We start from the raw sequence: 20957 nt of genomic DNA, 5'->3' as shown, positions 1-20957 counted from the left end.
TGGACAGTGAACTTTGTGATAAGAGATATGATGTTTTCCGTTTAGACCGCAACCTATTGTTGACAAATAAAAGTACAGGCGGTGGATTACTTGTTTTTACTCGGCGTGAGTTAGGCGCATACCTCTGTGACGAGTGGCTGACTCGGAACATCGAAGCGTTTTGCATAACTATACCTGCATCTACGCTTGGTACCAATGTTAACCTACATATTCTTTTATTCTACACCTCTCCTGATGTGGACTCACCGGGCCGCGTGGATAGCTTTGTATGCGCCTCTAAATATTTCATAAATAAACACCCAAACGACAACTTTTTGATAATAGGCGATTTCAATCTACCGTGTATAAAGTGGAGTAATAATAATTATACCTTCGTACATAACTACCGGCAAGACGTACTTAATACAGCCGTCTCATTAATAGACGAGTTCACGTACTGTGGATTCACACAATATAATTATCTTAAAAATAAGTGGGACAACACATTGGACTTGTGCTTCTGTAATTTACCTGTTTCACTTTCACGATGCTTACAACCATTAATTAATGAAGATGACGCTCATCCCCCGTTTTATTTTACATTATTAGACTTAAAACTTACACCTCTCATTGAGCGCTCAGAATCTCGATATAATTTTTATAAATGTGATTATGCAAAAATAAATAGCTTCTTTTCGCAAACTGACTGGTTAGATATCTTAAATGTGGACTCTGTAGATGAAGCAATGGATATATTTGTCGTAGCAGTGGGTGTCGGTGTCGTAACATCATCATCAGAATGGAGGGTGGGCGTTAGAAGACAATAATGGCCGTCATCAGTATCACAATCATTTTATTTACTTCCACATAGTTTTTGTATCACGATTAAATAAAGTCACAGCATAAGGTACACACTCACGGCAACGTCACGGTATTCGTAACGGTTATACAGTCTCTCGTTATCTAGCGCGCATAAGGACGTTAGCGCGAAGGGGCCCTCCACCACCCATGGTTCCTATATTCAGACCGAATCATCGGGACATGTGAACGTACTTGCTAGGCGCTCTTTTCCGATCACACTTTCTTGACGTCCCTACAAGTTATAGGTGAGCGACTATAGCACTCCACGTTCCGATCGTAATTATTCGACACGTCCGCTCATGACGATGGTTAGCGGTAGACTGCCCGACTAGAACGGCAGTGCACGTCCGCTCGACACGACGACTCTGTAGTGACTCTCCGACTTCACGCAGCTCTGGCCGTACGCCACCTTTCGTCGGAGCGTTGCAACTTCATAACGGAAGTGATGTAACTTCATTTTATTTTCCGATTTGATCAATTTCTCTTTTTAATTCATAACTAACGCCGACACGGCCATCCTGCGTGACACACGTCCTCGTGTGTTAATCTGAAACAATATACCACAGCACAGTATCCAAGTTCGCTCGGTCATTCCTGACCTGACATGAGACTCTATAAAGGACTCGTCCGAGCTCTATTTGTGACTCTACATGAGCTCTACTTGTGACTCTACATGAGCTCTACTTGTGACTCTACATGAGCTCTACTTGTGACTCTACATGAGCTCTACTTGTGACTCTACATGAGCTCTACTTGCGACTCTACATGAGCTCTACTTGCGACTCTACATGAGCTCTACTTGCGACTCTACATGAGCTCTACTTGTGACTCTACACGAGCTCACATTACATCATGATAAATCAACTAACAATACACGGACCATTGACCAGTATTCACACACTATAAACAACCAAACTTGAAAATCTAATTACTCTTTACACTAAAATCAGCTGAGTAACGATATCTCACAACCAGGCGTCACTACCACCTAAATCGAGCGGTAGCAACTCATGCCACTTACACCAAGTGACGATATCTCAACACAGTCGTCACTGCCACCTAAATCGAGCGACAGCAACTCATGTCACTTACACCAAGTGACGATATCTCAACACAGCTAGCACACAAACTTTACATTTTAGTTGGTAGAATAGTGGTCAATGCGTTACACAATTTCTTTTATATCACTAATTTCTAATTTGTGCAGTTCGACTAATTCTACCGGAGGTCAACTTGACTTAGATTCAGGTACAATGTCATGACCAAATACAAAGTCAACATGACATCCAGGCCTCGACCGCATACCTGTAGTTTCTAAGACGAGCAGCACAAAAGTGGCTGCAGCCCCGAACACTACAAGTGCGCAGCTTCCTATCAGAGTTGCTCCGAAACAGGTCAATCATAGCTTTCATTGCTCAATTAAATCAATTAACATTATTACACATCTACTGCAAAGCACAACAGACTGTAATATTCCTCCCCAAACTGCGGTTACGCTACAAAACAGTCATAAGTCACAACATCCCCTCCCGGGATGGCCACCATGGTCCACGACCACAAAACGACAGAGCACCCTGCTCTCACACACACAAGTCATAAAGTCACAATGTAGCGACCAACACCTCGAGGAAATATTACCGCACTTAAACAATTACCAATTCGGTATGATCATCATTTAGAATGTTTTGCTCCAATTTTCTCACTAATGATTTACTCTGTTTCGGGCTTTTTCTAAGCCTATTTCATTTAATCATAATCCAAATCATTTTACTTCAGAATGTTTACTTCAATTCATTACGATTTCCAATTTAAGTAAATTTAACGAAAGACAACTGTCTGCACTATATTCGTTTGTATCCTATTAAAACTTTCCATCTTTCAAATCAGGTAAAACAGATACGACTCACCAGGACTTATAAGAATTTCCAATAAAAGATCAACCACTGGTCTTGTGACATGGTTTAGGTCTTCAACAGCACCAGCGCAGCAAGTCCGGCTGGTATACAACGCGCTGCCATGATGTCGTCACTTTACACGGCTACGGCTCAGCCCGCGCCATTTTCTTCCCCGCTTGCAATCCACCAATTGCCGAACCAAGTTATGACATGAAACAAAATAATTCACTGTATTATCGTATTCACATGACTTTCTTTCAATCGGTTTAAATAGATTTCAATAAAGAATGTAGAATTTTGAACATTTTATGAATGACGGTAGAATACAAAACACGTTATTTAACGAGACTCAATTATCATGTCATGATTAATTTCTTTTTGCTTGGAGTGAGAAAATACAACTTTAATCACGCAGGTTAAGCGTGTCTACACCAATTCGAAATATGTTTAGACCAAAATACAAAGATTTGACAATGATGAAAACAGATTGGAAAACGCGGTATGATTGACACGGATTGATACAATGATACTCGTCAATTTTCTTTTTAAACAAAGGAAAATAGTAATTTCCAAGTTAATTTTAAATCAATTTCCTCATTATTAGAAACGAAAATTCACATAGCAATGAAGTCAATAACAATAAGGTTCCAGTATGAAAACGACTCACCGTAATAACAGTTTCCAAGTTGAGGTACCATAATTTCCAAACACGACTGCACACATTATGGAAATATTGCGATGTTCGCGCCATCATATCTTACGGCATGTAGTGATGCCGATCATTAACAAGGTCCAGGTCACTTCAAATTCAGGTCCATCTTCAATGGACACTACATCTTCATCACGTGGTCACACGAATGTGATATTCATCATAATCTTCTTCTGATTGTGATAATCGAAACTTGCATTGTCTTGTTGTGAACGTCGCATCACGTTGTCTTCATCCAAGTCCACTAATCCCACTTCTGATGTCGTAGCAGTGGGTGTCGGTGTCGTAACATCATCATCAGAATGGAGGGTGGGCGTTAGAAGACAATAATGGCCGTCAGCAGTATCACAATCATTTTATTTACTTCCACATAGTTTTTGTATCACGATTAAATAAAGTCACAGCATAAGGTACACACTCACGGCAACGTCACGGTATTCGTAACGGTTATACAGTCTCTCGTTATCTAGCGCGCATAAGGACGTTAGCGCGAAGGGGCCCTCCACCACCCATGGTTCCTATATTCAGACCGAATCATCGGGACATGTGAACGTACTTGCTAGGCGCTCTTTTCCGATCACACTTTCTTGACGTCCCTACAAGTTATAGGTGAGCGACTATAGCACTCCACGTTCCGATCGTAATTATTCGACACGTCCGCTCATGACGATGGTTAGCGGTAGACTGCCCGACTAGAACGGCAGTGCACGTCCGCTCGACACGACGACTCTGTAGTGACTCTCCGACTTCACGCAGCTCTGGCCGTACGCCACCTTTCGTCGGAGCGTTGCAACTTCATAACGGAAGTGATGTAACTTCATTTTATTTTCCGATTTGATCAATTTCTCTTTTTAATTCATAACTAACGCCGACATATTTTACTCCAAACTTTACGAGTGCTTGTCTTTATTCGTCCCCACTTACAATCCAAAACTTAACTCTTATTATCCAGTTTGGTACAGTACGGCCTTAATAAAGATTATAAAAAATAAATTTAATTTACATCGTAAATGGAAAAAGTACGGCAACCCACGCGATTATGACGAATTTTCCTTTTTGCGCTCTAGAGCTGAAAGGGTACAAAAGCAATGTTTTGATCGTTTTATTAATGACACTCAAAAGCTAATTCGCTACAAACCTAGATACTTCTGGAAATACATAAAATCAAAAAACGGCGGCTCTAATTACCCTAAAAAAGTTAAACTTCAGGACGTGGAGTATACGGGGGGTGACGCCATCTGTAGTGCGTTTAATAAGTTTTTTGAAAGCGTGTTTATACAGCCCCCTCAAGGCACCAACCACCAACAATGCTTGACCAACGATACTTACACTAGCCAGGAAATATTATCGTACATTGACGTCACTGAGGAAATTGTTTTTAAACTACTGACCTCGCTCGATAACAGTAAAGGCGCTGGCTCCGATGGTATCCCCCCTCTCTTCTTGTCATCGTGCGCTAAGAGTCTAGCTCAACCTCTGACTTATCTATTTCGTAAATCCTTAAAGGAATGTGTTTTCCCTAATATACTTAAAAATGCGCACATAATACCTATTCACAAAAAGGGCTCACACTCTTCTGTTGAAAACTATCACCCGATTTCAATTCTATCAGTAAAATATTTGAAAAACTAGTTTACAGCCAGATTTACCCGCTTATCTTAAAACAAATCCCAGACACACAACACGGTTTTCTCAAGGGGCGTTCTACCATTTCTAACTTGGCGCCTTTTACAAATTATGTGCTAACGCATATGGGGGGAGGCGGGCAGGTTGACGTAGTATACACAGACTTCGAGAAGGCTTTTGATCGCGTCGATCATAACATTCTACTCCGCAAACTGCAAAACCTGGGTATACACGGAGACCTGCTCCGCTGGATCCAATCCTATCTGTATAATCGCTGTCAGGCCGTCGTGATTGGTGGGTTTAAATCAAATTACATCTCAGTGCCCTCAGGAGTGCCTCAAGGATCTCACCTTGGCCCTCTTTTTTATAACGCGTACATTTTTGACATCTCTAACTGTTTTAAGCATGCCAAACACTTATTGTACGCTGATGACAAAAAAGTTTTCATGAAAATTAACTGCACAGCCGACTGTGCACTTTTACAACGCGAGCTAGACTCTCTTTATAAATACTATATAGACAATAGAATCACGGTCAGTGTAGCCAAATGTCAAACCATCAGCTTTACACGTAAATGCAATCCCGTCATATTCAATTACAACTTTAATGGCGCGACAATCGAGCGAGTCAAGTTGGTGCGTGATCTGGGCGTGTATTTCGACGATAGAATGACTTTATCAGACCATGTGGAACGGACTGTTCGAAGGGCATATCGCAACATGGGATTTGTTATAAGAACCTGCAAACCATTTACGTGTCCCATAAGCTTTAAAGTAGTTTACTTTGCGTACGTGCGAAGTGTCCTGGAATATGCGTGTTCTATTTGGTCACCCTGTTACGAAAAATACATTGGCCGTCTAGAAAGTATCTCTCTCTCTATTTAAGAGCTGCGCTCTTGTCGGTGGAGTAACCGCCATTCCTCTCTTCTTCCCGCCAAAACCTTCACCTCCCGATACGACACGACCTGCACCTTCTCTTTTATTTGTTTCATAAATGTTATCCTAGGTCTACCCCTTCCTCTCTTCCCTTCAATTTTTCCTTCTATAATGTTTGTTATAAATGAATCGTGTCGTATCAGGTGGCCAATCATATTTCCTCTCCGGTTCTCTATAGTCTTCAATATGGTTCTCTTTTCTTCAACTCTTTCCAGCACTTTTTCATTTGACACCATTTCAGTCCAGCTTATACCCTCCATCCTTCGCCAACACCACATCTCAAACGCTTCCAATCTCTCTCTGTCTCTCTGTGTCATAGTCCACGTTTCACTTCCATAGAGTGCAATGCTCCAAATATATGATTTAATAAACCGTTTCCTTATTTTTAATGATATGTTTTTGGTTTTCAAAATGTATTTTTTCCTGTTAAATGCTTGTTTGGCTATTGCAATTCTGGCTATTATGTCTTGTGTGCATCTAGAGTCACTATTTATTATACTTCCAAGATATTTGAAACTATCAACTCTTTCTAATATGTTGTCATTCAGTTTAACAGGTCTATAGTTTGCTGGATGTTTGGATGTTGTCATTATTTTAGTTTTGCTCGCGTTTATCTTTAACTGAAATTTTTTGATTACTATGCTATTTCATTTTCTGCGAATGCAGCAATGTCATCTGCGAATCTTACAAATTTGATGTTTTCCCCATTGATTTTAACCCCCCTTTCCGAACTTTCCTTGATTTCTTTAATGGCGCACTCTATGAATATGTTGAATATCAACGGTGAAAGGGGACAACCCTGTCTAACTCCTTGTCGTATTCTTGCTATTCCCTTTTCTTCTCTAATCTCAATCACTGCTTCTTGTTCTCTATAGAGTATTTCTATTTCTATTTCTATATAATTCCATTATTATTTTCCGGTCTCTGTAATCCACTCCAATGTCCATAAGTGCCTTCATCATCAATTTCCAGTCCACCTTGTCGAATGCTTTCTCTAAATCTATGAATGCTATATGTGTGTCTAACCCTAAATCCATTCTTCTATCAATTATCATCCGCAACGCTAGTATACCCTCTCTTGTACCTTTTTGTTGTCTGAACCCATATTGGTCGTCTCCTACCACTTCTTCTGCTTTAGGTCTTAGTCTATTCTGTATTATCTTCAAAAGTATCTTGGCGGCCTGAGAAATAAGACTCAGTGTTCTGTGCTCCTCACATTTGAGGGTGTTCTGTTTTTTAGGTAATGTTACCGTTTTGCTCACTTTAAAGTCTTTTGGCACCTTCCCTTCTTTATACATAAGTTGTGTAATTTCGAACAATTCGTCAAGTATTGGTGGGCATACGACGTATTTTATGAGCTCAATATAGATACCATCTACTCCTGCTGCTTTTCCGTTCTGTATACTTTTTATAGCTTCGTCAAATTCCTTTCTTAATATCGTTGGTCCTAAGTTATCTTGCTCTACTTCACTTTCTTTCTCAATATCTTCCTCTTGCAGTCCTGCCCCTTCATATAGTTTTTCCATATACCTCTTCCAGCGTTCGACTATGGTTTTGTTGTCTATTTCTATCTGTCCGGCTTCATTTAATATGGCGGTACTCTTAGTTTTATGTCCTCTATCTAGCCTTTTAATGATGCTATATGCTTTATCAATTTTTCCCTTCTTCATATATTTGTCTATATTATCACAATCATTCTCTAAGTCTTTCTCTCTGTATTCTCTACACTTTAAAGTTATTCTATTCGTTAGCCTTTTATATTCTTTAATACTTTTATCATCGATTTTATTTCTGTACTTTCTCCTTTCCAGCATTATATCTATTATTTCTTCATTTAACCACTTTTTTCTGGGAACTATTTTCTCTCTCTGTAAGCATTCCTCTGCACTAGATTTAATTATATCTCTTATGTTATTCCATCTCCTATCTATGTCACTCGTTAACTGTTCTATGTTTTCCTTACCTAACTTTAACTTATCTCCTACTTTATTATTATATTGCACTCTGTTATTGCTTTTAAGTTTATTGAGATCAATCTTCTTTGGTTTGCTTTTCCTTTTGTGCTGCTTCACTTCAAACCAATGTTTACTAATAAGCAAGTTGTGGTCTGTATTTAAATCGGCACCTGGCAAAGTTTTGCATAATGTGACTTTCTGTTTATTAATATTTCTGACTAGTATGTAATCTATCTGGTAACGGCCGATATCTCCTGGCATCTTCCAAGTATACAGCCTTCTTTTTGGTTGTTTGAATAATGTATTTAATATTATTAAACTATTTTCCTTACAAAACTGTATCAGCCTCTCTCCTCTAGTATTTCTTTTCCCTAGTCCGAAGTTTCCCATAACTTCATTTCCATTTCCTTCCCCTACAACCGCATTAAAATCTCCCATTACTATTAAATAGTCTTTTTCTTTACTTAAGAAAGTATACAGAAGAAATTTTTAAAGCACTTAAATTTTAAAACACGCAATGGTAATAAATCTTATTTGGACAGCTGTCGAGATCATAACATCCTCACATTGCGGGAGCGTCGTGAACAGCTCGATATCTGTCTTTTGTATGACATCCTTTTAAACCGTATTGACAGCCCTGAAATGGTTGTGAATATCCACTTCAACGCACCAAAACGACGTACAAGGCACACGTCACTCTTTGCGGTCCCTTTTCACCGTACTAATTATGGTAAGAACTCAGTATTTGCGCGTATAGTCACTCTGTACAACAATAAATTCTCAAACATAGATTTATTTTCTATCTCAAAGGCTGGCCTAAAAAATCAGGTAATCAAACAAATCTTATCCATCAGAGACGGTGATACATAACACAACATACATATCTACACGCACACACACACACACACACACACGCACACACACACACACGCACACACACGCACACACACACACACACACACACACACACACACATATATATATACACATGCACACACACATATATATGCACCCATGCTTCATTTTGTATTCTTGTTGAAGCTTTATCCACTTAGATTAGTCTGAAAAATTATAATGTGGTTAACTATAATTGGTTTCACAAAAATTGTACTCTCTTAATTATACATATAACAATGAACTGTTGTTAACCCGAATAAGTAAAAATAAAAAAAAAATAAAAGAAAGGCAAATTCTGAATGTCAATAGGAATCTTATTGTAAAAACGTATACATTGCCCCTTAAAAGATTTAGTAATCTTATGTAATCGACTGACTTGTAAAGCAAGTTTATTTTTATTCCTGGTATTAACAATGTGCCGATCGCTATTTTAAAAATTTTAAGTATAGGATGCTTATGTTTTTCAGGGAGATCGGAGTTATTTACTCTACCACCGACGCGCAAAATTCCCATTTTGTCGATGAATGGACATAAGAGTGATTAACCGACTCTTCGTAGACAAGTATTCCTTGTTGGATAAAAGCTGTATCTCTTTGCTGAACTCTCTCTGACACTGGCGTATGCAGCACATCAGAGAAGCTTCTATCTCCGTTGGAGACAGGTATGGACCGAATTTTGATTTAGGTTTGATTCTTAGCTGTAAGAACCTTCGACAGTAAGCTACCACTCGAACAAGACGTCCCAAGGATGAGAATCTAGACCACCACTGCGAGTCATCAGATCCAGTCGTTGTCGTGTGTGCCTTTATGGATCTTTCCTCCAAATCGGTCTTAGTAGCGATGGAAGAAGGTTTGGAATAGATTATGGTTTCGCATCGCAACCATTCTGGCCCTTGCATCCACAGCTGATTATCTACTAAAGCGGACGCAGGTACCCCTCGTGAAGCACAGTCGGCTGGATTTTGTTTGGACTGAACATACGACCATTGTTGAGAATCTAACTTGCTCAAGATCTCAACTGTTCGGTTAGCAACGATAGTTTTCCAGCGCCCTGGATGCGCACACAGCCATGCCAAGACAACAGTGGAGTCTGTCCAAGCTCTGAAACACTTACGGTCTATGTTCAGCACCTCGGCAACTTCTTCTAGTAGCTTGGCCACCAGCACTGCACCGCAAAGTTCCAGCCTGGGTACTGAAACTTGTTTAATGGGTGCTACCTTGGTTTTAGCCGTCACCAATTGTGTATGGATGTTACCATCGGCATCAATGATTCGCGCATATACCACAGCAGCATATGCCACATTGGAGGCGTCGCTAAAACCATGGAGTTCCATAAGAACATCATCCTTCCTATAATTTAACCATCGTGAAATTTGGAAATTAACTAACTCGGTAAGTTCATTTCTGTATTCTTTCCATTCCTGTAGGAGGTTCGTCGGCAGCTCATCATCCCAATCTAGACCGGAGATCCACAGCTTTTGGATGAATATTTTTGCGGTATTGATGCAAGGAGCGATCCATCCCAGTGGGTCATACAAGCGGGAGATTTCACTAATTACCTTTCTTTTAGTTTCAGGTGTTTCCGGAGACAACTTCACAGTGTAATTGAAAGCATCAGTACGACGATTCCAGGTAAGACCCAAAACCTTTGTTACTTCATCCACCTTTATTTCCAAATTATTCCCGGTATTTCCTTGTTCTTCCCTTGTAATTCCTTGATCTTCCCTTGTATTTCCTTGCATTTTCAAATCAAATCAAAATCAAATATACTTTATTGCACACAACATACAAAACAAATTCACACAGATGAAGATAGATACAGATCCCTTTATTTCCCTGTAAATTTTCCAGCAATCCTATCCTGTTGCTTGACCATTTCTGTAAGATAAACCCCCCTTTTTTCAGCATTTCATTCATTTGTCGATATATTTCTATCGCTTCAGTTTCAGAATGGCAGCCAGGCATCAAGTCATCCATGTAGAAATCGGATTTTGCTCTTTCAGCAGCCAACGGATATTTGTGGCCTTCGTCTACAGCAGTTTGCTGCAACGCTTTGACTGCTAAATATGGAGCACTAGCAGTGCCGAATGTTACTGTCAACAAACGGTAATCTTCAATCTCACCATTAGGATCTAGTCTCCATAAGATTCTTTGATAATCCGTATGTTTGTCTGCCACTCTGACTTGCCGATACATTTTAATGATATCGGCCGTTAGACAGATGGGATACAACCGCCATCTTAACACAATGTGTCGAAGATCAGGTTGCAGCGTTGGCCCAACCATCAGAGTATCGTTTAACGATACTCCATTAGTCCCTTTCGAAGAGGCGTTAAATACAACCCTAGTTTTCGTTGTGGTTTTATCCATTCTGATAACGGCATGGTGAGGTAACCATACTGCATCTTCTTTCTCCTTTTCTGACTCTTCTGATATCCTTTCCATATGGTTAAGGGACACATACTCTTTCAGCACTTCAGTATATTGCTCTCTGGCGTTGACATCTTTACTTAATTTGCGTTCCAGGCTGAAGAGTCTCTTCATTGCAATATTTCTGGAGTTCCCAAACTTACAGGGAGGATCTGGGCAACGAAACGGCAGCTCGACTATATAGCGACCCGTCTCATCTCTGCGTGTGGTGGCTTGAAAGTGGTCCTCGCAAGCTTGTTCCTCCTGAGTCAATAGTTGTTGCTTGTTAAGCTTTGGTTCAGCTTCAAGTTCCCAGAAACGTTTCAAAACATCCACATCTTCGGTTTGAACAACAGCATTGAGCACCATATTATGTTGAGGACTATAGTCACTGTAAAGGGTGTAACATCCCGGTTGAGTTAAAAAAAAAACAACAGTTGTAACCAAAATGTACCACATATAATAGTGTAAACATTTGCAAAATGTGGAATTACAAGCACTAATATTCTAGCCTCAAAGGATAAAGTACAAAGAATGCGTCTAAAGATAAATTTCATCAAGTGACATAAAACATGTGAGGAAAAAAATAAAAAAATAAACAAAGTGTAAATATCCGTACAGGTGCTTAACTTATAAAATGTAGGTTAGGAATTAGTCCTTAGCTAAAAGCAAAAAAAAAGTTATTCAAAAACTGAACCACGCGAGGATTCGATCCCGGGTGCCGCAGAGTGGTACGACGGTTCCTAGACCGCTGCGCTACCGCGTTCTCAATTAAAGCGGCGAAAAGGCCGGCTACGTTCGATGAATCTTCAGTGCAATAGATTATTCCTCGTCATAGATGAAATCCGAAATGCCTTCCAAACCGCAGACTAACTTTGAGGTACTTGATCACAATCACTTTATCAAATCCAAAAAGGGCGTTTCCATACGCTGTAACAAGTAATTATGAAATGAAGTCGCACTACTTTGTGACACTAATTTTTACTGTTCAACTGCTACAAAATAACAACTAACTTACCCCGTGACAGGAACTTATTAGAACGCACAAAATATGATGAAAACTGATAAGACTATCGCCAATTCGTCGTGAAACAAATTCACAACATTGATTTGCGAAATCAATTTCCGTATTAATGCTATCTGTCAGACAAAGAAACTTGAAGGTTCGCGGCAGCTACCCTCCGATCAAAATGAAATGTCAACAAACCTAAAATATTGAAAATGAGGTTGCCAGCGACATCTGTTGACAGTCCTGACCATTACATTATCCCCTCACCTCAAAAGAATCCAACAGGGATTCATTAACGATTAAGATCATTGGATCAACCGTTTAAGGTCTGATGAATGCCATTTTCCCAAATCTTTACCTCTTAAGGAAACTAGTCTATAAACATCGCTCGATAATTGTTCAGAGATAATAGCTTTTTCATATTTAGGAGATAGTTTAGACATAAAATTCTTGTCTGCATTAGACAAATGTTTTGTCCGTTTTCAAACTACCTCGCCGACATGATAATTACATGTACGACGCCTCAAATTGTAGTGCCGACTGTTTACCTCATAAGCTTCCTTTAATCTGTTGGAGACATCCTGAAATATTTCATTTCTAATTTTAAAGTTCCCTTCTATGGCATCTCTGTCAAAATTTAGGGTAGAGCCCTTGTCTAGACAGGTAGGCTTTTTGCCATGAGTAGAAGTTTCTCGCCCAAGAAACAAATATGATGGGGTTTTTCCCGTCACTTCATGGACTGCCGTCCTAATGGCATGGCCTATATGCGGAATGTATTTATCCCACTCTTTATGGTTGTCATTGACATAGGAAGCTATCGCTGTTCCTATGACCTTATTGACACGTTCCGTGGGGTTTGCTTGAGGGTGATAGTATGGGGTATACCATAATTCTACGCCATAGCTGGCTGCTAGTTCTTTGAATTGATTTGCCACGAATTGCTTTCCGTTATCGCAAATTATCACTTCAGGTGATCCATAAATCAAAAATATTTGCTCTTCCATTATCTTCGTAATGGTTGTTGCTTTGCCATTCCTTATGGCAAATAAAAAGCAGAACTTACTAAACCAACACGACACGACTAACAACATTGTGTTTCCTGTTTTAGGTCGGGGAAAAGGGCCCATTAAGTCTACTGATATTATTTGAAAGGGTTTCGAGACATCTTTATGACGACCCATCATTCCGGTTGGCTTAAGTTGTACTGGCTTATGACTACCACAGACTTCACACTTCTTTACGTAATTCTTAACATCTTGTATTAGTGAAGGCCAAAAATATCGTTGTCTTACTCTATTCAGGGTTTTCTTAATGCCTAAGTGTCCGGCAGTGGGGCAATCATGTCATTCTTCTAAAACTGTAGTTTTCAGTTTTTCTGGTATAACTAATTTCCAGCTATCTGTTTCTTCAGGAAATTGTTTCAATTTCAAATATTTCCATAATCTGTTTTCACTGTACAACCAATCCAAATTGTCCTTACTGTTACGAAGCTGATCTTCTTTTGCTCTATACCACGCATCTTTGTCTTCTTCTTTAATTTCAATAATGTCAATTTCTTCCGTGATTGCCCTTGATAATGCGTCTGGCACTATGTTATCCTTGCCTTTCCTGTGAACTATTTCGTAATCAAATTGTTGTAACCGCATGGCCCATCTTGCCAATCTACCATGTGGATCTTTGTTTTTGTGCAGCCATTGTAAAGAGAGAGAGAGAGAGAGAGAGAGAGAAAACGAGAATAAAGCACTATGGTCAGTTATAACCTTGAAGTGACTGCCCTCAATGTACGGCCGAAATTGTTCTACAGCGTGTAAAACGCTTAGTAATTCTCTTTCTGAAGCAGAGTACTTGCATTCCCTATCGGAAAGCTTTTTGCTTGTGTATGCTATGGGTTTTTCAACACCTTGCTCTTCTTGAATAAGAACTGCTCCTGTACCTCTGTTAGAGGCATCACATTGTACGATAAAGGGTAACTCAAAATTTGGAGTGTTCAATACTGGCGTTGAGGTTAATGCTGTTTTCAAATCTATAAAGGCTTTATCAGCTTCTTTATTCCATTCAATGAGCTTTCCTTTCTTTTTGCCCTTTGTTAAGTCATGCAAAGGAGCGGCCACTATTGCAAAATTTTCTACGAAGCGACGATACCAACTGGCTAACCCTATAAATCGTTTCAACTCTGTAAAAGTGGTTGGCCGAGGATAGTTCAATATTGAATTAACCTTTTTCGGATCTGTGCGCAGACCCTCTTTATCAACGATATAGCCTAAATATTTCAGTGATGATTTCGCAAACTCACACTTCTCCATGTTTACAGTAAGTTTAGCAGATTTTAGCTGTTCCTTTACCCAAGATAAAGTATTCAAATGCTCTTCAAAGTTACTACTACAAAAATAACAATGTCGTCCAAATAGGTGAATACTTTACCTTCTCGTCCTATGAATAGTCGATCCATCAGACGCTGTTGCGTTTGAGAAGCATTATTTAAGCCAAACGGCATAACTTTAAATTGATATAGACCTTTTCCTGCCAAGCCAAACGCCGTTTTCTCTTTGCTAGACTCTTCCAAAGGTATTTGCCAAAAAGCCGAACGTAAATCGATTGTTGAAAGGAATTGAGCATTTTTTAAACTATCTAATATATTGGTTACTCTTGGCAGGGGATATGAATCCTTTTTAGTGATCTTGTTTAGTTGGCGACTGTCTAAGCATAATCTGTTTTTTTCCTGAAGCTTTCTTTACTAACAATACTGGAGAACGCCAAGAACTAAACGAGGGCTCAATGACATCCTTATCAAGCATTTCCTGAATTTCTTCTTCCAGTTCTTTCATAATGGGTGGTGCAAATGGATACTGTCTTTGACTTACTGGCAAGTGATCTCTAGTATCGATTCTGTGTTGTATAAGTGTCGTTCTACCGAGGCCTATTCCCACTTCATCTTCCATGGTTTTTATAAGCTCTTGTAGCTCCTGCTGCTGTTTTCTTGTGAGCTCATCGCGTGATATGATTGCATGAGGAACATCGAGTTGTGTGACCTCTTCACTTGTCAAAATGTGATCATCCAAACGTGAATCATTGATGTGACCAATTGACAAACAAAAGACCTCAAAAAAATTCATTCCAAGAATTAAATCATGATTCAACTTGTCCATAATATAACAAGAAATAACTTTGTATTCATTTCCGAATTGCACGGGCAAATGAACCATTGAATTAATTGAGTAAGGAGTGCCATCTGCCATGGTGATTATTTGTTGCGATATTTGATGAGCTCAGAGACCTAACTTGACTAAATTTGAGTAAAGATTACTCGATATGACTGAAATCGTTGCGCCCGAGTCGAGCAACCCCATGAAAGGTTTATCCATTATTTTAACTGATGCATAATAACGTTAGTCTTGTACATTTTTACTTATGTTACAGATTTCTCCCGTTGTGAAATAATTTGAGATCAAGACGAGCCAATCCTGCCAATTGTTTTCCTTAAAGGCTGGAAATGATTTTACGGAGGGCAATCGACAGGCATCGCCTCCGCATTTCCGTTTCCCTGCTTACCACAAACACAATTTTTAACTGTTTGCCCGAAACGTCCACATTTGTAACAAAACATTCTTTGGCGCGGTAGTTTACAGTCTCTGAAACCATGACCTACATTTCTACAATTCCAGCATTTTATACGAGTGGCGAACTCATGACGTCCAGGTTCATGACGTGATTGCAATAGAAAAACTTGGTCAGCCTTGCCCCGGTATGCTAAGTCTGGTTCCAATGATCTTAAACGTTGGTCTGGTTCTACAAAGTTGTCACAATTTATTTTTGTTTGCTCTAATTTCCTCAATACATTAGTCAACTCAACAACTGTACCAAACGTATCCCTACAGATAGCTTGTTGAAAATACGGTTGAATATTTTTGGTCAAAATTGCTAATTTTTGGAACTCGTTCAGTTTAACAGGTAAGCGGTTGAACATATTTTGCATAACTGAAATGTATATTAGAACATTTTCGTGTTTGCTTTGAGTTCTCTTTTTTATCTCCGACAGCAATTCATCTTGATAATACGGATTCTGAAAGGTGTATATAAGCAGGTTTACCAATTCCTTCCAGTTAGAAGCGTTTGCTCGATTAGCTCTAAACCAAATGAGAGCGTCCTCCTCAAATAGGTCAATGACGTAGCGGAAAAGGTCGTCATTACTAGCATTACGTGCTTCCTTGAGCTCGTCGATTCTTTCCAAGAATGCATTTATGCTCATGTTACCTTTTCCGTTGAATTTAACACCCCAATCCTTGAGCGGAACCAACTTCCTTTTATTGACGTCATCTTCGCCACAAGGAACGGTTTTGGAGGTAGAAGCTAATGGTGAACTATTGTATTTAGGACTAGTTTTATTATATTGTGTATGACCTTAAGAGCTTCCTCTCCTAGGGATTTATGCAAAATCTCTTTATCCTCTTCAGTTAAACCTTCTGAGTCATCCTCGTCTTCCACCTCTGAAAGAGAATCTGCCAACGCCATAATTTCTCGTATCTTCCCCAGAGTGTTTATCTGTTTAAGAGTATCACCCTCCTCAACAGGAATGACGAGTTTGCAACGATTTTCTACATGAAGTAAACGAGAACGAATACGCCTGATGACTAACCGCTCCGGAACGCCTATTATTTCATTCAACGAATCTGACAAAGTTCTTAACTTAATTTCACAAGTTGTGAGTTCAGTTGAAGGATTTGCAAGGCATGACTGGGGAACCTTAAATTGTATAGAAGATTCACCCGTTGTTTCTTGACTAAAAATTTGTCTTAAGATTTTACGCATAGATTTCACCGTTTTACAATCTGTGACACCCCTACAAGCCAACTCAAATTCAAGTTCATCCTTGAGTAATGAATTAACATCCATTTTATACATACAAGTGTGAACAATTCCTGATTTCGTTAATTAGCCACCAATGGTCTTTATGTCTTAATGGTAAAAATAAAAAAATAAACAAAGTGTAAATATCCGTACAGGTGCTTAACTTATAAAATGTAGGTTAGGAATTAGTCCTTAGCTAAAAGCAAAAAAAATAAAAAATAAAACAAAAAAAAAGTTATTCAAAAACTGAACCCCGCGAGGATTCGATCCCGGGTGCCGCAGAGTGGTACGACGGTTCCTAGACCGCTGCGCTACCGCGTTCTCAATTAAAGCGGCGAAAAGGCCGGCTACGTTCGATGAATCTTCAGTGCAATAGATTATTCCTCGTCATAGATGAAATCCGAAATGCCTTCCAAACCGCAGACTAACTTTGAGGTACCTACTTGATCACAATCACTTTATCAAATCCAAAAAGGGCGTTTCCATACGCTGTAACAAGTAATTATGAAATGAAGTCGCACTACTTTGTGACACTAATTTTTACTGTTCAACTGCTACAAAATAACAACTAACTTACCCCGTGACAGGAACTTATTAGAACGCACAAAATATGATGAAAACTGATAAGACTATCGCCAATTCGTCGTGAAACAAATTCACAACATTGATTTGCGAAATCAATTTCCGTATTAATGCTATCTGTCAGACAAAGAAACTTGAAGGTTCGCGGCAGCTACCCTCCGATCAAAATGAAATGTCAACAAACCTAAAATATTGAAAATGAGGTTGCCAGCGACATCTGTTGACAGTCCTGACCATTACATCACGATTACCGCCCACCGTGCCAGACAAGATCCAACCCAGGTAGGTATCTTGAGCAATGGTAGTGTTTGCAGGACTTTTAATAAGTCTGTAGGGACACACAGTGTATTATTCCTAAAATCGGAGTCAGCAATTCTGTGCGGGCGCAACGGCGCCAACCAGTTGTTTCCCATACCGCGCTCCCTCCACTCGCGTCAGTAGCCTGTTAATTATAATTATTTCAATTGTTAAAGAACCTAATAAATGTGCAGTGCGTGAACGTTAATATGACTTCTTCTTTATCTCCTAGTAGCCCAAAGTAATAGAACACATAAAAACCCTAAACTGGTGACCCCTAGAGTGAATTTGAACATTTTTAAATCTGCTGAATCAGGAAACAACTCGCCACGCGGCGCGGGCCTATTTGCCGCGTGGCTACAGGCTAGCGGGGGAGCGCACACGCGATTTTAGTCGCCTTAAAAGGTTAATTTGTGTTTTTTTAAGTGATAATAGTGACAGTGGAAAATGCCGGATAATACACCCCCCCCCCCCCCCCCCCCACCACCACCAGTGGAACCTTTAGCAGTAATCGGATCACAAACCGTTGTCTTTTGCATTTTCGAAAATTAATCCGGAGAAAGAAACGCCAAGGCGTACTAGATATTTGACAGTAATAAGCGAATTCACTACCGACATACGTCACATAATGACAACATTGTTGCGGATGCCTTATCGCGCATAGAAACAGTATGTAGTCCAACTACAATAGATTGTGCACAGTTAGCAGAAGCTCAGAAGAACGATGAATATTTGAAACGTAATGAGTTTGGCAGTCACGTTGTTATGAAGAAAATAGTTGTACCGCATACCGGAAAAACTATATTTTGTGATACGTCAACAGAAACGGTTAGGCCATATCTAACCAAGGAGTTTCGCAAATCTGCTTTTGACTCAGTACATAATCTTAGTCATCCTGGTGTTAGAGTAACCCGACGGATGTTGGCGAGTAGATTTTTCTGGCCAGGAATGAACAAAGATGTTGGTGATTGGGCGCGGGCATGTTTGCCGTGCCAGCGAGCGAAGGTCAATCGTCATTCTACGTCAGAGATTGGAATGTTTCAGGAATGTGATAGATTTGAACACCTTCACATTGATATAGTAGGTCCCTTACCTACTACAGAAGACGGTTATAGATACCTTTTGACTATGATTGATAGAGCAACGCGTTGGCCGGAAGCCTTTCCGATGAAGGACGGCACTGCCGAGACCGTCGCGAAGTTGGTTTATGACGGCTGGGTCTCGCGATTCGGATGTCCTATAAAGTTAACCTCAGACCAGGGTCGACAGTTCGATAGTCAGTTATTTGGAGAACTGATGAAACTGTTAGGTGTCAACAAGCTGCGTACAACGCCCTATCATCCGCAAGCCAACGGGGCAATAGAGAGATGGCACAGAGCGTTGAAGGAGTCCTTGACGGCGAGGTTAAGCGCTAGCGAGAGTTCGTGGATTAACGAGTTATCAACCGTGTTGTTAGGCCTTAGGGCCGCAGTGCATAGTGATAACAGTGTCAGTGCCGCGGAAATGACTTACGGCAGAGTGTTACGTTTACCGTCGGACTTTTACGAATACAATGCAAGGAAAAGTGAATCTTGTGTAGACATCAATAAGTTAGGTTTAAAGAAACTTTATTCTCATTAAAGATAATGAATCACTTACATGAGAAGGAGAACTTAATTACATTAATATGTTGTCGTTCATATCACACTTACATCGCACGGTGTAACGGGGGCTCGCATGGCTACTGCTCTGTAGTAGTGCGAGGCTCCTAAATCTCTTCATTAGTGGCTCCTCGTAGCTGTATGGTACCTACAGCGGCCACACCCTGGAAACCACGGTGTTCCGTGGGCTAAACCTAATGAAGGGGGCTATAGTGTATAGCTAGACGGTCGTCTCCCTAAATCGTACCAAAGTCTGTGTCGGTATGGCAGGCGAGCATCGTCGATAGACAAACGCTTCCGGCTACCATAGCGACATAGCAGGGCGATGCAACACGCCTTAAAGGGCGCACGTTGGAGTCTTTTAATAACGTGCGGCCAGTTGCTGCATCTTCTGGGTCCTATCAGTCGTACCGGTTCTCCGGTCCACTGATGCCCGGATCCTGAAGACGAGAGGGTGGATATGTGGCTGCGCAATCACTTATGCACCTAAAATACACTCACGCGCAGTTGACCTTGGCTGTTCTCTTTTGGTACTCTGAACAATAAAGCCCTGCGGCGATGGACGGTTGGTGGTGGGGTGCTGGGTCTGATGTGCCCGGGCCTTAGCTGACTTCTGCACGTAGGCGGCCGGACGAGAGTGGTCGCTCCTGAATCCGAGTGGGACGGGGAGACGGGTTCGGCAGCACGTCCGGCGGCAAAGCAGCCCTATTTAGGATCGCTCTGCTTTCCCCAATCAGGGGAGGGGCCTAGAAAAGGTGGCCTATACATAGTCCGTTCCGTTAATACCCCCAGGTGGCTCACCGCGGTCGCCTGGTCATCAATTTAATGCGGTCGAAAGAATCTAAGAAATAAATATACTAATATTAAGGAAACAGATCTCATAATAGGAGCGTGGAACGTCCGAACTTTACTTGACAGTGACAACAACCTGTGTCCTGAAAGGAAAACTGCCCTTGTAGCCAGAGAGCTGGCGCGGTATAACATAGATATCGCTGCTATTAGTGAAACCCATCTTTCCGGCTATGGAGAATTGTGTGAACAACTTGGTGGCTACACCTACTTCTGGAGCGGGAAACCAGACACGGAAAGAGCATCAAGTGGTGTAGGTTTTGCCGTTCGTAATAGCTTAGCGCGTTCAATGCAAGATCTTCCCAAGGGGATTAGTGATCGCATCATTACTCTGCGCCTTCCTCTTCCAACTAAGAAACATCTACACCTCATAAGCATCTACGCACCTACATTGCCGTCGTCTGATGAAGTCAAAATTAAATTCTACCAGGATCTGCGCGATACCCTACGTCATATTCCATCTCATGACA

At 40.5% G+C, this 20957-nt stretch overlaps 1 protein-coding gene across 1 annotated transcript; it reads right to left on the bottom strand.

The window, feature by feature from the left end:
- Positions 1 to 9016: 9016 nt before the first annotated feature.
- On the bottom strand, positions 9017 to 11634 carry LOC126381618 (uncharacterized). Its single transcript, XM_050031071.1, has 3 exons — positions 10748 to 11634; positions 9407 to 10206; positions 9017 to 9021 (listed from the first exon to the last, which is right to left on the bottom strand). The coding sequence occupies exons 1-3, from the start codon at positions 11632 to 11634 to the stop codon at positions 9017 to 9019; spliced, it is 1692 nt and encodes a 563-aa protein (XP_049887028.1).
- Between the last annotated feature and the right edge of the window lie 9323 nt (positions 11635 to 20957).

The sequence above is a fragment of the Pectinophora gossypiella genome, unplaced genomic scaffold (assembly GCF_024362695.1).
Source record: "Pectinophora gossypiella unplaced genomic scaffold, ilPecGoss1.1 Pgos_67, whole genome shotgun sequence".
Taxonomy (NCBI): Eukaryota; Metazoa; Arthropoda; class Insecta; order Lepidoptera; family Gelechiidae; genus Pectinophora; species Pectinophora gossypiella.
This window is presented reverse-complemented; position numbering and strand designations above follow the sequence as displayed.

Excerpts from the sequence above, each read along its gene's own strand:
- LOC126381618 (XM_050031071.1), bottom strand. The coding sequence starts at position 11,634 with ATGGTGCTCAATGCTGTTGTTCAAACCGAAGATGTGGATGTTTTGAAA. Across the intron at positions 10,207-10,747 it reads GAAATGCTGAAAAAAGGGGG|GAAGGATGATGTTCTTATGG; the intron begins GTTTATCTTACA and ends GTTAAATTATAG.